Source organism: Equus asinus, chromosome 9 (assembly GCF_041296235.1).
Source record: "Equus asinus isolate D_3611 breed Donkey chromosome 9, EquAss-T2T_v2, whole genome shotgun sequence".
In the NCBI taxonomy this organism is placed as follows: Eukaryota; Metazoa; Chordata; class Mammalia; order Perissodactyla; family Equidae; genus Equus; species Equus asinus.
In genome coordinates, this window is record NC_091798.1 from 6,762,933 (window position 1) to 6,775,037 (window position 12,105).

At 49.1% G+C, this 12,105-nt stretch overlaps 1 protein-coding gene across 1 annotated transcript in view; it reads left to right on the top strand.

Moving 5' to 3' along the window:
• COL23A1 (collagen type XXIII alpha 1 chain) overlaps positions 1–12,105 on the top strand; it is a 315,117-nt gene that overhangs the window by 258,383 nt on the left and 44,629 nt on the right. Inside the window, exon 4 of the mRNA XM_044777582.2 lies at positions 11,853–11,860. Within this exon, the coding sequence (XP_044633517.2) occupies positions 11,853–11,860 (8 nt within the window). The remainder of the gene's footprint in view (positions 1–11,852; positions 11,861–12,105) is intronic.

A 12,105-nucleotide genomic window follows, 5' to 3' on the forward strand; every position in this document is an offset into this window, starting at 1 on the left:
GAAAATCTAAGGGATGAGCTGTCCAAGGGGGCTTTGAAAAGCTCCAGCATGTTCCCGGGGATCTAGAAGGCACATGGATGTGCAGGGCTCTGTGCGTGTCCAGGAAAGGCTTCAGTCTCTCACCTCTGGCTGGTCTGCTCAAGCAGGGCAACAAAGGCGACAGCAGAGATGCAGCCTGGCCGAGCACTGAAGCTGTGCTCCAACATACACAGGGGCCCTCAGCACAGCGCAGGAGGCTCTTTGATCAAGGGGTTAAAGGAGACTCTGCCTAGGCTGACCATTAAGCGAACCCAGCAGAGAATTCAGTAGCTGCACATGACAAAGAAGACACGCTTTAGAGAATTAGTCCAGGAAAGCCTCTAAACAAACGAAGAGCAGCAGTAACAAAAACAACAACAAATCCTGAAAACGAGGAGCAAAATCTAATTTCCATAGTGACCACATGAAATTACTTTAAATGCCCAGTCTTTAACAAAAAATTGTGAGATACACAAAGATGTAAGAAAGTATGGCAATAAAAAAGGGGAAAAAGCAGTCGATAGAAACTGCCCGGGTAGACTTACTAGGCAAAGATTTTATATTTGCTGTTTTGAGTATGTTCAAAGAACTAAAGGAAGCCGAAGCTAAAGAATTAAAGGGAAGCACAAGAATTATATGTCACCAAATGGAGAATATCAGTAGAGAGATAGAAATATTTAAAAAGAACCAAATAGAAATTCTGGAGCTATAAAGGATAACAACTGAAGTGAAAAATTCACTAAAGGGGCTCACCAGTAGATTTGGGCTGGCAGAAGAAAGAATTAGCAAACTTGAAGATAGGTCAATTGCGATTATCCAGTCTAAGGAAGAAAGAAAAGAGAATGAAGGAAAATGAACAGAGTCTCAGAGACCTGGGGAGCACTATCAAGTGTGCCAACATACACACAATGTGGCCCAGGAGGGCAGAAGGAAGAGAAGGAGAAATGTACAAAGAAATAGTGGCCAAAACCTTCCCAAATTTAAAGAAAAATTTTAATCTACACATCCAAGAAGCTCACCAATCTCCAAAAAGGACAAAGTCAAAGAGACTGACACCTAAGCATATCATAGCCACATTGCCAAAAGTGAAAAATGAAAAGAGGCTCTTGAAAGCAGCAAGAGAATAATGATCATCATAGAAAAGGGATCCTCAGTAAGATTGACAGCTTATTTCTCATCCGAAACCATGAAAACCAAAAGGCAGTGGGATGATATATCCAAAGTGATGAAGGGAAGAAAACTGTCAACAAGGAAATCTATAGCTAGCAAAATTGTCCTTGAAAAATGAAGGGAAAATTAAGACATCCCCAGATAAACAAAAATGGAGAGAATTCATCACTGTAAGACCTGACCTACAAGAAATACTAAAGGGATTCCTTCAGTCTGAAATGAAAGGACATTAGACAGTAATTTAAGTGCACAGAGAAATAAAGAGCTTCAGTGAAGGTGACTACAGAGGTAAATATGAAAGATAGTATCAATGTATTTTTATTTGTAACTCTTCTCTCTACTATGATTGAAAAGACAATTGCCTAACGCAGTAATGAGAAAACTGTGTTGATGAGTTTATAATGGATAAAGCAGTGACTTTATGACAATAAATAGTACAAAGAAGGAGATTAAAAAAACAGCTAGGGGCCAGCCCCATGGCCGAGTGGTTAAGTTTGTGAGCTCCGCTTCAGCAGCCCAGGGTTTCGCTGGTTCGGATCCTGGGCACGGACGTGGCACCACTTATAAGGCCACGCTGAGGCAGCATCCCACATAGCAGAGCCAGAAGGACCTACAGCTAGAATACACAAGTATATACTGGGGGGCTTTGGGGAGAAGAAGAAGAAAGAACAAAAGAAAAAAGAAGAAGAAGATTGGCAACAGATGTTAGCTCAGGTGCCAATCTTAAAAAAAGACAAAAACCCAGAGCTATATTGGAGCAAAGTACTTGTGTACAATTTAAAGTAAATTCTTTTAAATCCAAACAAGATTATTTTAAATTAAGATGTTAATTATAATCCCCAGGGGAACCCCTAAGAAAATAACTCCAAAAAATAGAGTAAAAGAAACAAAGGAACTAAAATGGTACACTAGAAAATATCTATTTAATAGAAAACAAGGAGTAGTGGAGTAAGAGAGGAACAAAAAAGACATGAGACATCTAGAAATTAAATAGCAAATTGACACACTTAAATCCTACCTTATGAGCAATTACACTAAATATAAGTGGATTAAACACTCCAATCAAATACAGATTGACAGAATTGATAGAAAGAAAGAAATAACATGATCCAAAAGACACTCAACATTATTAATCATTAGAGAAGTGAAAAGCAAAACCACAGTGAAATATCACCCCACACCTGTTAAGATGGCTACTGTTGAAAAAAATCAGAAAATAACAACTATTGGAAGGGATGTGGAGAAGTTGGAACCCTTATAAACTGTTAGTGGAAATGTAAAACAATGCAGCCACACTGGAAAATCGTATGGTGGTTCCTCAAACAGTTAAAAATAGAATTACCATATGATCCAGCAATACCACTTCTGGGTACATATCCAAAAGAATTGAAATTAGGGTCTCAAACAAAAATTTTATACCAGCGCTATTCACAATAGCCAAAAGGTAGAAGCAACCCAAATGTCCATCAATGGATGAATTCAATGGATGAAAACAAAATGTGGTATTTACATACAATGAAATATTATTCAGCCTTAAAAAGGAAGGAAATTCTGACACGTGCTACAACATGGATTGACCTTGAGGACATTAGGCTAAGTGAAATAAGCCAGCCAGAGAAAGACAAATACTGTATGATTTCACTTATTGAGGTAGCTAGAATACTGAAACTCATAGAAACAGGAAGTAGAATGGTGGTTGCTAGGACCTGGGGGAAGGAGGAATGAGGGCTTATTATTTAAGGGGTACAGAGTTTCATTTTTTCAAAATGGAAAAGTTCTGGAGATTAAATGCATAACAATGTGAATATACTTAACACTGCTAAACTGTACACTTAAAATGTTTAAGATCATAAGTTTTATGTTATGTGTGTATTGACACAATTTTAAATTTTTTTATTTTTTTTTGAGGAAGTTTAGCCGTGAGCTAACTACTGCCAATCCTCCTCTTTTTGCTGAGGAAGCCTGGCCCTGAGCTAACATCGTGCCCATCTTCCTCTACTTTATATGTGGGACGCCTACCACAGCATGGCGTGCCAAGCGGGGCCATGTCCACACCCAGGATCCGAACCAGCAAACCCCGGGCCGCCGAGAATCCGAATGTGCGAACTTAACCACTGCACCACCGGGCCAGGCCCCACAATTTTAAATTTTTTAATTATATTTTTTAAAAAATATGATCCAGGCCAGCCTGGTGGCGTAGTGGTTGGGTTCATGCGCTCCACTTCAGAGGCCTGGGGTTTAGGAGTTCACATCCCAGGCACGGACCTAGCACTGCTCATCAAGCAACACTGTGGCAGCATCCCACATAGAATAGAGGAGGATTGGCACAGATGTTAGCTCAGCAACAATCTTCCTCAAGCGAAAAAGAAAGCATGATCCAACTATACGCTATCTATAAGAGACAAACTTTAGACTCGAAAATACAGTGGGTTGAAAATAAAATGCTGGGAAAAGATATATCATGCAAACAATAACTAAAAGAGAGCTAAAATGGCTATACTAATAGCAGACAAAATAGACTTTAAGACAAAAATTGTTACTAGAGACAAAGAAGGACACTTTGTAACAATGAAAGAATACGTAACAATTATAAAGTTAAATGCACCTAACAACAGAGCCCCAAAATACGTGAAGCAAAAACTGATAATTAAAGGGAGAAATAGACGCTGAACAATAATTTTTGGAGACCTCAATACCCCACTTTTGATAATGGATAGGACAAATAGGCAAAAAACAGCAAAGAAATAGAAGAAACAACAAAAGAAGACCTGAACAACACTATAAATCAACTCGACTTCGCAGACAGCTATGGAATATTCCAGTAAACAACAGCAGAATACACATGCTTTTCAAGTGAATATGGAACATTCTTCAGTGTGGATGACGTTTTAACTGTAAAACAAGCCTCAATAAATTTAAAAGGATTGAAATTATATAAAATATGTCATTCGATCACAAAGAACTCAAATTAGAAATCAGTAAGAAAAGGAAATTTGAGAAATTTACGAATACAGAGAAATTAAACTTTACACTTCTAAATAACCAATGACTCAAAGAATAAGTCACAAGGGAAATCAAAAAAACTTGGATATGAATGAAAGTGAAAACACAACATACCAAAAGTGATGGAATGTAGATAAGGTAGTGCCTAGAGGGAAATTTACAGCTGTAAATACCTATGTTAAAAGAGAGACATGGGTCCGCCCAGTGGCATGGTGGTTAAGTTCGCACACTCCACTTTGGCAGCCTGGGGTTTGCCAGTTTGGATCCTGGGCACAGACATGGCACCGCTCATCAAGCCATGCTGAGGCAGCATCCCACAGAGAAGAACTAGAAGGACCTACAACCAGAATGTACAACTATGTACTAGGGGTTTGGGGAGAAGAAGAAGAAAAAGATTGGCAGAGCAGCAGCGATGGTCACTCCCAACATGTCACAGGAGCAGACTTTGCCTCAAAGAATAGGCACTTGCTCCAGACCTCTTCAGCTGGAAGGCCGGGATTCTGAGGCCTGGACACCCCCGGACAGTATTGGCCTAGTTAAGTCCAGGGCCTGAGGCCTGGGCTAAGTGCTGGGCGCACTAACTCATTATTGGCTTTGGATTTGCCAACCTCCAAGCCTTGTTCCATCTACCTGCGAACTCAGTTTAAAAGCCCTTGGCCCACGCTGCCTCCCTGGGCAAAACCCCGGAGAAGCATGGCAGGAGATCGCTATCCTCGTGGTGGGATGGGTTTCCAAGGGTCAGGAGCCAGGGCCTCATACCCTGAGCTGCCTGAGTGGAGAGGCAGAGAGCTGGGTCAGAGCCAGGGTGTGTTGGGAAGAGCAGGGTGCAGGCAGAGTTGCAGTCAGGAGTCCAGGCGCAACACGGAGGAGCAGGTGTGGGTGTGAGACGGACAGTGACCCTAGCAGCCTCAGGCACCAAGGCCTGGTGTATGGGTGGGGCACCTCCCAGTGGGAAATACCCTCCCAGTTTGCTTTTCCAGTTTCCTTTTGGGAAACACTCAGGAAGTGATCTCAGGGTGGGCATTGTGGGCCCCCAGACCGTCCACCCACTCCTGCTGACCTGTCAACAGGCAGCTCATGTGCCCTCCTAACCTTAAGGTGTGAGGAGCGTGGCTCCCAGTTTGGGAAACCCTGTGGGGCCACACTAGTTCAGTTAAAGAGGCCTCAGACTCTGTGACCCTCTGCTCCCTGACATCCATTTTATTTATTTCCCAAGTCATCTGGCTCTTATCTAATTGCTCCCACATTCCTGGCGGCAAAGTCAGCAGATCCAGCCAATGTCTGGAGCACATGTTTGAAATCTGTGTGCAGAATGGGGCTGGGCCGTGGGGGAGCCACCACGTGGTCGGCTGGGGGCTCTGCAGCCCACCTCACTTTCTAAGCAGGGACCCCTGGACGGCCTCAGCCAAGCCCTGCGACCCATCCATCTCCAGCTCGCTGCAGGACGCAGATTCTCTCTCCAGAGGCTGTGGCAGCCACAGCACAAACCCCGCACACCGAAGCTGGGTGCTGAGGGCTCAGAAGAGGTGACAGCCTGCCGGGCGGCTCGGCGCTCCTGCCCTTCTGGCCCCTCAGCCATTCGGCGCGTGTTTGCTCAGTGCCCGGCCCGCCAGGCCCGCAGAACAGCAGCAGGGAGATGGCGGGAGGCCAGGCAGATGGGGCCCCAGCTCTCAGGGGGCTGCCTTGCTAAAGGGGCTGACAGACAATAAACACTGCACAAATAAATGGATTTAGTAATTAGATCATGGAGCTGTGATAGAAACCAAGGGGGGCCAAGAGGGAGGCGATGTCTTCAGATTTCACGGTGGTGGAAGGCGTTTCCAAGGTGGCGGCGATGAAGCCACGGCTGGCCGACACAGGGACACAGCAGATGTGAACGTGCTGAGGCCAAAGAGAGCTGGCCCCTTGGAGAATCGAGAGACACAAGTGGAGCGGTGTGGTGGCTGAGGAGGACGGGGACTGACCGCACAGGCAAGCTGTGCAGGGAGCTTCTGCACTCTTCCCCGTGTACCCGGAAGCCCTGGGAAGGGGTGGGCATTTTGAAGCCTCTCTGGCTGGTGGGTTGGGGTGCCCAGAAGAAGGAGCTGGGTTGGAGGCTGAGATGTGGTGCTGATGTGAGTGATGGTGGCCTGGTGACATGGTGCCAGCTGGGCCCGAGCGAGGTGGGGTCTTTCAGATGGGCTAGATGTGGCTGTCCCACCAGCAACAGGATCATGCTCCGGAAGGCTGCCATTCCCACTCTGGCCAGCCTCCTGCAGACGGGGTGGGTGCTGGGGGCTTGGGGTCCCACAGCCCTGCTTCCAGCCCACACTGCTGCTCACTAGCTGGGTGATCTCAGACACGCCATGCCCCCTCCCAGGACCTTGGGGGGAGCTCAGGAGATGTCAGAGCTCTTTCTGCCAAAATGGTCTTTCTCCGCCCCTTTATTAGGCTCCAGGTCAGACTGCCTGGGTTCTGCCCAGACCAGAAGAGGACGGGACCCGGGCAGGTAGCCTTTCTGAGCCTGCTTCCTCATCTGTAAAATGCACCTGGCGAGGTTGCAGCGGGGGTTGGTGAGATCGTTGGGAAAGCTAGGAGGCCGAGGTCCCAGTGCAGCCCTGGCAGCTCCTCCCTCATCTCCACGCGCTGGCCTCACGCCAGGCCCCAGGCTCTCGGAATGATAATCCCCAGCAGAGCTTCCTTCGGGGGAGCTTGGAGGTGAGAGTGAGGAAAGGCAGAAAAGGCTGCAGGACCAGACAAAACGCAGAGCTTACTGCAGCCATTTCTAAGTTAAAATTTATCGCCTTTTCCAACTTGAACAGCTACACACGTGTATCCAAGGACATCAAAGAGTCCGTGGGGAAAAGTCAGCTTCCCCCTGCCACTCCCGTCCTCCTGCCACCTGTTCCCTCACTTGGAGGCGACTCTGATGACCACCTTCCTGTATCCACACCCAGAGATGTTCCATGTTTACACAGATTTTTTTTAGCACAAATGGCTGCATAATAGCATACTGTTGCACACCTTTTTTTAAAAGTGTAGCAATATGCCTTGGAGATTGTTTCATATCAGAACATACAGAACTGCTTCAGTCTTTTTCACAGCTGCATAGTATTCTATTCAGATGAGTATGCCATCTTTTCTTTAAGCAGCTCCTTTTGTGCTGTTTCTCGTTTTTGCTATCTGAACCAGTTCCACAACGAGTATTCTTGTACACCTTTTACATATGTGTAAACACGCCTGCAGAATAAACTTCTAGGAGCATCACTGTTGAGGCCATTGGCACATGCACTTTAAATCTTAATTAGTATTGCCAAATCACTCTCTGGAGAGGATGTACCACTTTATCCTGGGGACTGTCCTCATTTCCCTCACACAGTGAGTCATCAGATGTTTTCCTTTTTCTTCTAATCTGATACAATTATAGTTTTAACCTCCATTTCTTTTATTATGAATGAGGATTTGCTTTTGTTTCTTACACTTAAGGTCTATTTGTATGTTCTTTTCTGTGAACTCACTATTCATATCTTGTGACCATTTTTCTATTAGGTTGTTGATGGTTTATTTTGTTTTGTTTTGGGTTTTTGCTGAGGAAGATTTACCCTGAGCTAACATCTGTGCCAGTCTTCTATTTTGTTTGTGGCACGCCACCACAGCATGGCTGACAATTGGTGTAGGTCCGTGCCCAGGATCCAAACCTGCAAACCTGGGCTACTGAAGCAGAGTGTGCCGAACTTAACCAGTAGGCCACTGGGCCGGCTCTGTTGATGTTTTGAGTTGGTCTGTAGGAGTATTTTGACGTCCAGGTGTCTAGCTTTTGTGCCGTGAGTTGGAAATATTCTTCCCACTCTGGATCTTGACTTTTCTTACAGTGCTTTCTGCCTCGCGGACTTTTTTGTTTTTAAATGGTTGGATCAGAGTCTTATTTTATTGCTTCTGGATTAGAACTAGAGCTGGAAAAGCCTGCCCCGCTCCATGATTGGAAAGGAATCTTCCCATATTCTCCTCTAGGATTTTTATGATATATTTTTTTAACATGTAAATCTTTGATCCTTTTGGAATTTATCCTGGTTCATGCTAGAGCGTGGCTCCAAGTTGATTTTGTCCCGATAACCACAAGCCTGCCCACCACCCTCTGTTAGTGGCAGCTCTCTTCCCACGAGTTTGAGGGGCTTGGGTGGAGGGCGGGGCAGATCACAGCCTGGAAGGGACTTCGGATTTGGGGCTTTGTCCTGAGAACACTGGGAAAGTGAGGAGTGGGGCAGGAGTGCCTTGATCAGACTTGCATCTTGAAAATGACACTCTAGCCCCAGAGTGGACTGGAGTGGCAATGAGTCAGTGTATTTGAGGCTGTCTCTGATCTCAAGTGCATCCCCTCATTCCTGGTGGGTTTCAGCTCCTGGGTCTCCAGCCAGGACATCTGTGCACTGGGTGTCCCCTCTGCCTGGTGCACATTTTCCTGGGAATCTGATGTACCCCACGTGCCCAGAACAGCATCTGGCAGAGCGTAGGAGCTCAGTGACTGTCTGAGGAATGAGTGACAAGGGAGATCCATGAGGACGCTGTTGCAAGTCAGGAGATGGTGGGAACGTGGATTAGGGTGTGGTATTGGACACAGGCCTAAGTGAACAGATTCCAGAGGAACAAACAGTGGACGTGCCGATAGACTGGGGAGGGGGAGCGTGTGGAGGGCTGGGGAGGACTCATCATTTTCTGGTTCACCAACCAGGTAGAAAGGGATGTCATCCACGGTGACGAGGAACTGGAGAGGAGCATGTGTGTGGGCAGAAGATCCTGAGCATGGCTGTGCACGTTTGCTTGAGGAATCCTGGGATTATTCAAGGGGAAATGTCAAGTAGGCAGCTCAAAAAGGGAGCCAGGGCTTCCGAGGCGCGGTCACAGCTGCAGATACACATTTGGGACACCTCTGCCTCCTGTAGTCATGAGCCTGGGTGAGATGCTCAGGGGAGATGGAGAGAGGACACCCCTGAGCAGAGCCCTGAAGAGAGCAAAGCCTAGATGTGCGCCCTGAGGAGCCTCACGTGCGAGGCGGGGAGAGGAGCCCCAGTGAGCTGAACAGCAGGGCGGTGGGAGGAAGCTAAGGAAGACAGTACTCAAGAGGAGGGCGCAGCTGCAGTGTGGACGGAGAGTCGGAGCAGGAGGTGAATATTGCTGGGCTTTGTGAGTGGACTCTGCTCACTGGAGATGTGGTGAGAGCCGCTGCAATGGAGCAACAGGGATGGGATCCAATCTGAGGGTCACCAGACAGTGGAAGATGGGAAAGAGAGGCAGCGAGGGGAGGTGTCCCGTCTATCAGTGTAGGTGAAGGGAGAGAGGACGGCTAGGGCAGGAATGGGGGGGTGAGGAGAGAGGACGGCTCTGGGGGGAGTAGAGGGGCTGAGGGAGAGAGGACGGCCGGGGGGAGTAGAGGGGGTGAGGGAGAGAGGACGGCCGGGGGGAGTAGAGGGGGTGAGGGAGAGAGGACAGCCGGGGGGAGTAGAGGGGGTGAGGGAGAGAGGACGGCTGGGGGGAGTAGAGGGGCTGAGGGAGAGAGGACGGCTAGGGTGAGAGTAGAGTGGGTGAGGGAGAGAGCACGGCTAGTGGGGGGAGTAGAGGGGCTGTGGGGCAAAGGTTGGTGTTTTAGTCCGAGGTGCTGGAGCCCCTGTCAGAGCTGTCGGGAGGGATCTTCCTGAGAGGCTGGGCCTCACTGACCAGTGGAGTAGGAGTGGTGGGTGCGGCAGGTGCAGGGAGGGTGGCAGCAGGTCAGCTCCTCTGAGTTCCCCTGAGGGGCACTGAGAGGCCGGGCCCAGGTGCAGGTGCACACAGGGGTGTGTGGGTGGCATCAGAAAGGTGACGGCCAGTCTGTCCAGCGGCTTTTCTTTTCTTTGTAAAACAGGGGGCAAGGTCATTGGCAGAAAGTGCGGAGTCAGCATGCGGATGTCGAGTGGCCAATGCTCTGGCCCACCCCTTGTGTAGTCTTAGGGGACACATAGTTCCCATGGTAGCATCTTGAGTATTAGCAGCATCATACATCAGTTTTTCAAGCCTGAAATCTGTCTCATCTCTCTCCTTCCTGTAAGCCCCATGCACTCCCTACCCCTCCCCCACCCCAAGCCATTAAATTGATGAGCAAGTCCTGTGTGTCCTGTCTGTCCTCGCCATCAGGTCTCCTGACCCTCACTTCTCTCCATCTCCACTGCCAGCACCCAAGTCTGGGCCGCTGTCCCCTACACGGGGACAGCTGCAACAAGTCCCTGCACCCGTTCCTGCTCCTTCGCATTTCTCCTCCGTGCAGAACCCTTCAGTGCCGACCCCCCACTGCCCTGTGAGTGAAGCCGCCCTGGGCCAGGACATGGAAACAGGCCCTGTGCTCTGGCTGCCCTGCCTTCTCCCCGGGCCCCTCCTACTGCAGCCCGCTGGGCTTCCCAGAGCCCCTCAAAAGCCCGGTGGTCTTGGCGTGTTCTGAGCATTCCCCTCTCTGCCGTGCTCCTGCCTCCCCCTTCCTGGCAGATAATCATCCCTCACCCTCTGGACTCAGCCTAGCCTCCCGGCCTGGGTCAGCCCAGCCTGGCTCGGCTCCCTCATTATGTGCTGGGAGCTTCCAGTGCTTCTCCCTGTGTGATTGTTTTCTTCAGTTTCTATCCATCCGAGGGAAATTCTGAGTCAGAGACCTTGCGTCTTGCGTTCACCACTGGGTCCCGTTACTGGCCCCCAGAGGCACCCGGCTCATAGGTGGCAATCCACAAATATGTGTTGGCCGACTGACTGCTGAGTGCCACCTCCCTGTGTTGGCCTCGCTCTCCAGACTGAGGTCCAGGCTCTGCTGGAGCAGAGGAGTTACTGGGTTGACAGCAGCATGGAAAGTGCATAGGGTTGGAGAGTTGGGCGACCTCCTTCCGGGATGAGCTCCACCTTAACCAATTATGTGGCCTTAGACAAGTCACTTCTTTCCCTCTGAGCCTCTGTTGTCCTCTGTCAATGGGTATGTCATCATACCTCTCACAGAGACTGCTGAGAAGGCCAGATGTAGTCATGGATATGCACTGTGTTTTGCAAACCGCAAGGTGAGGACACTGGCGGGTTCTCCCTGAGTCTTCAGCTGCCGTGGGTCGAGTCTCAGCGTGCTGCACCAGCCTTTCCTGCAGCTGCCACCTATGCTTGCAGACTCGGCCCCTTCGGCTTCCCCGTGCACACCCAGGCTGGGTTCCCCTAACCCCAGGGCTGGGCCACGGGCACCCCCGCACGTCTGCTCAGCCACACACATCTAGGTGCCCTTAGGAGTGTCCTTCCCTCTGTCCCAGTTGTTTTCTCCCTCAAGTCTCTCCCCTTCAATAGAAATGAACCCATCCCCAGTGGGCACCCAGATTTGTTCTTCAAGGAGGAACAGGTGCATTCCTACCCAGGGTGACAAAACCCAACACAGGGAGCCCCAAGCGGGAACCAGCAGCAGCCTTGTGAAATGAATGTGTGGACCAATGCATGCGGGATGGTCATTTCCATTCCCAGGCCCACCACGGCTGCTCAACGACAAAGGTGCTCCCTCTCCCCCCGACACTTGGCTCTGGGGCATCAAAGTCTTGCGACGATGGGTGGGCAGCAGCTGTGCGAGGGAGGGGCCGGCCTGGGCAAGGGCCCCTCTCTCACTTTGCTACTGACGAGGCTTCTCTGCTTGTGTTTTGCAGGTCCTCCTGTAAGTGTCCTGGATTATGCTCTCTGCTCCTGAAAGATAAGACCTTTTGTTCTCTCTCTGTTGCACTTCCATGAAAATAATGTTTGGTTGAAGAGGTGTGTCCTGTAAAAAAGAAATCCCTGTCCCGGACAGGGACCATACTTTTTTCAATTTGTAGATGAATGCAAGCACAGAACTCCATGGCTTGACTTGCCCTGGGAAGCATTTTATGACCATTTGCCTTCCGAGAGAGCTGCCACGAGCCT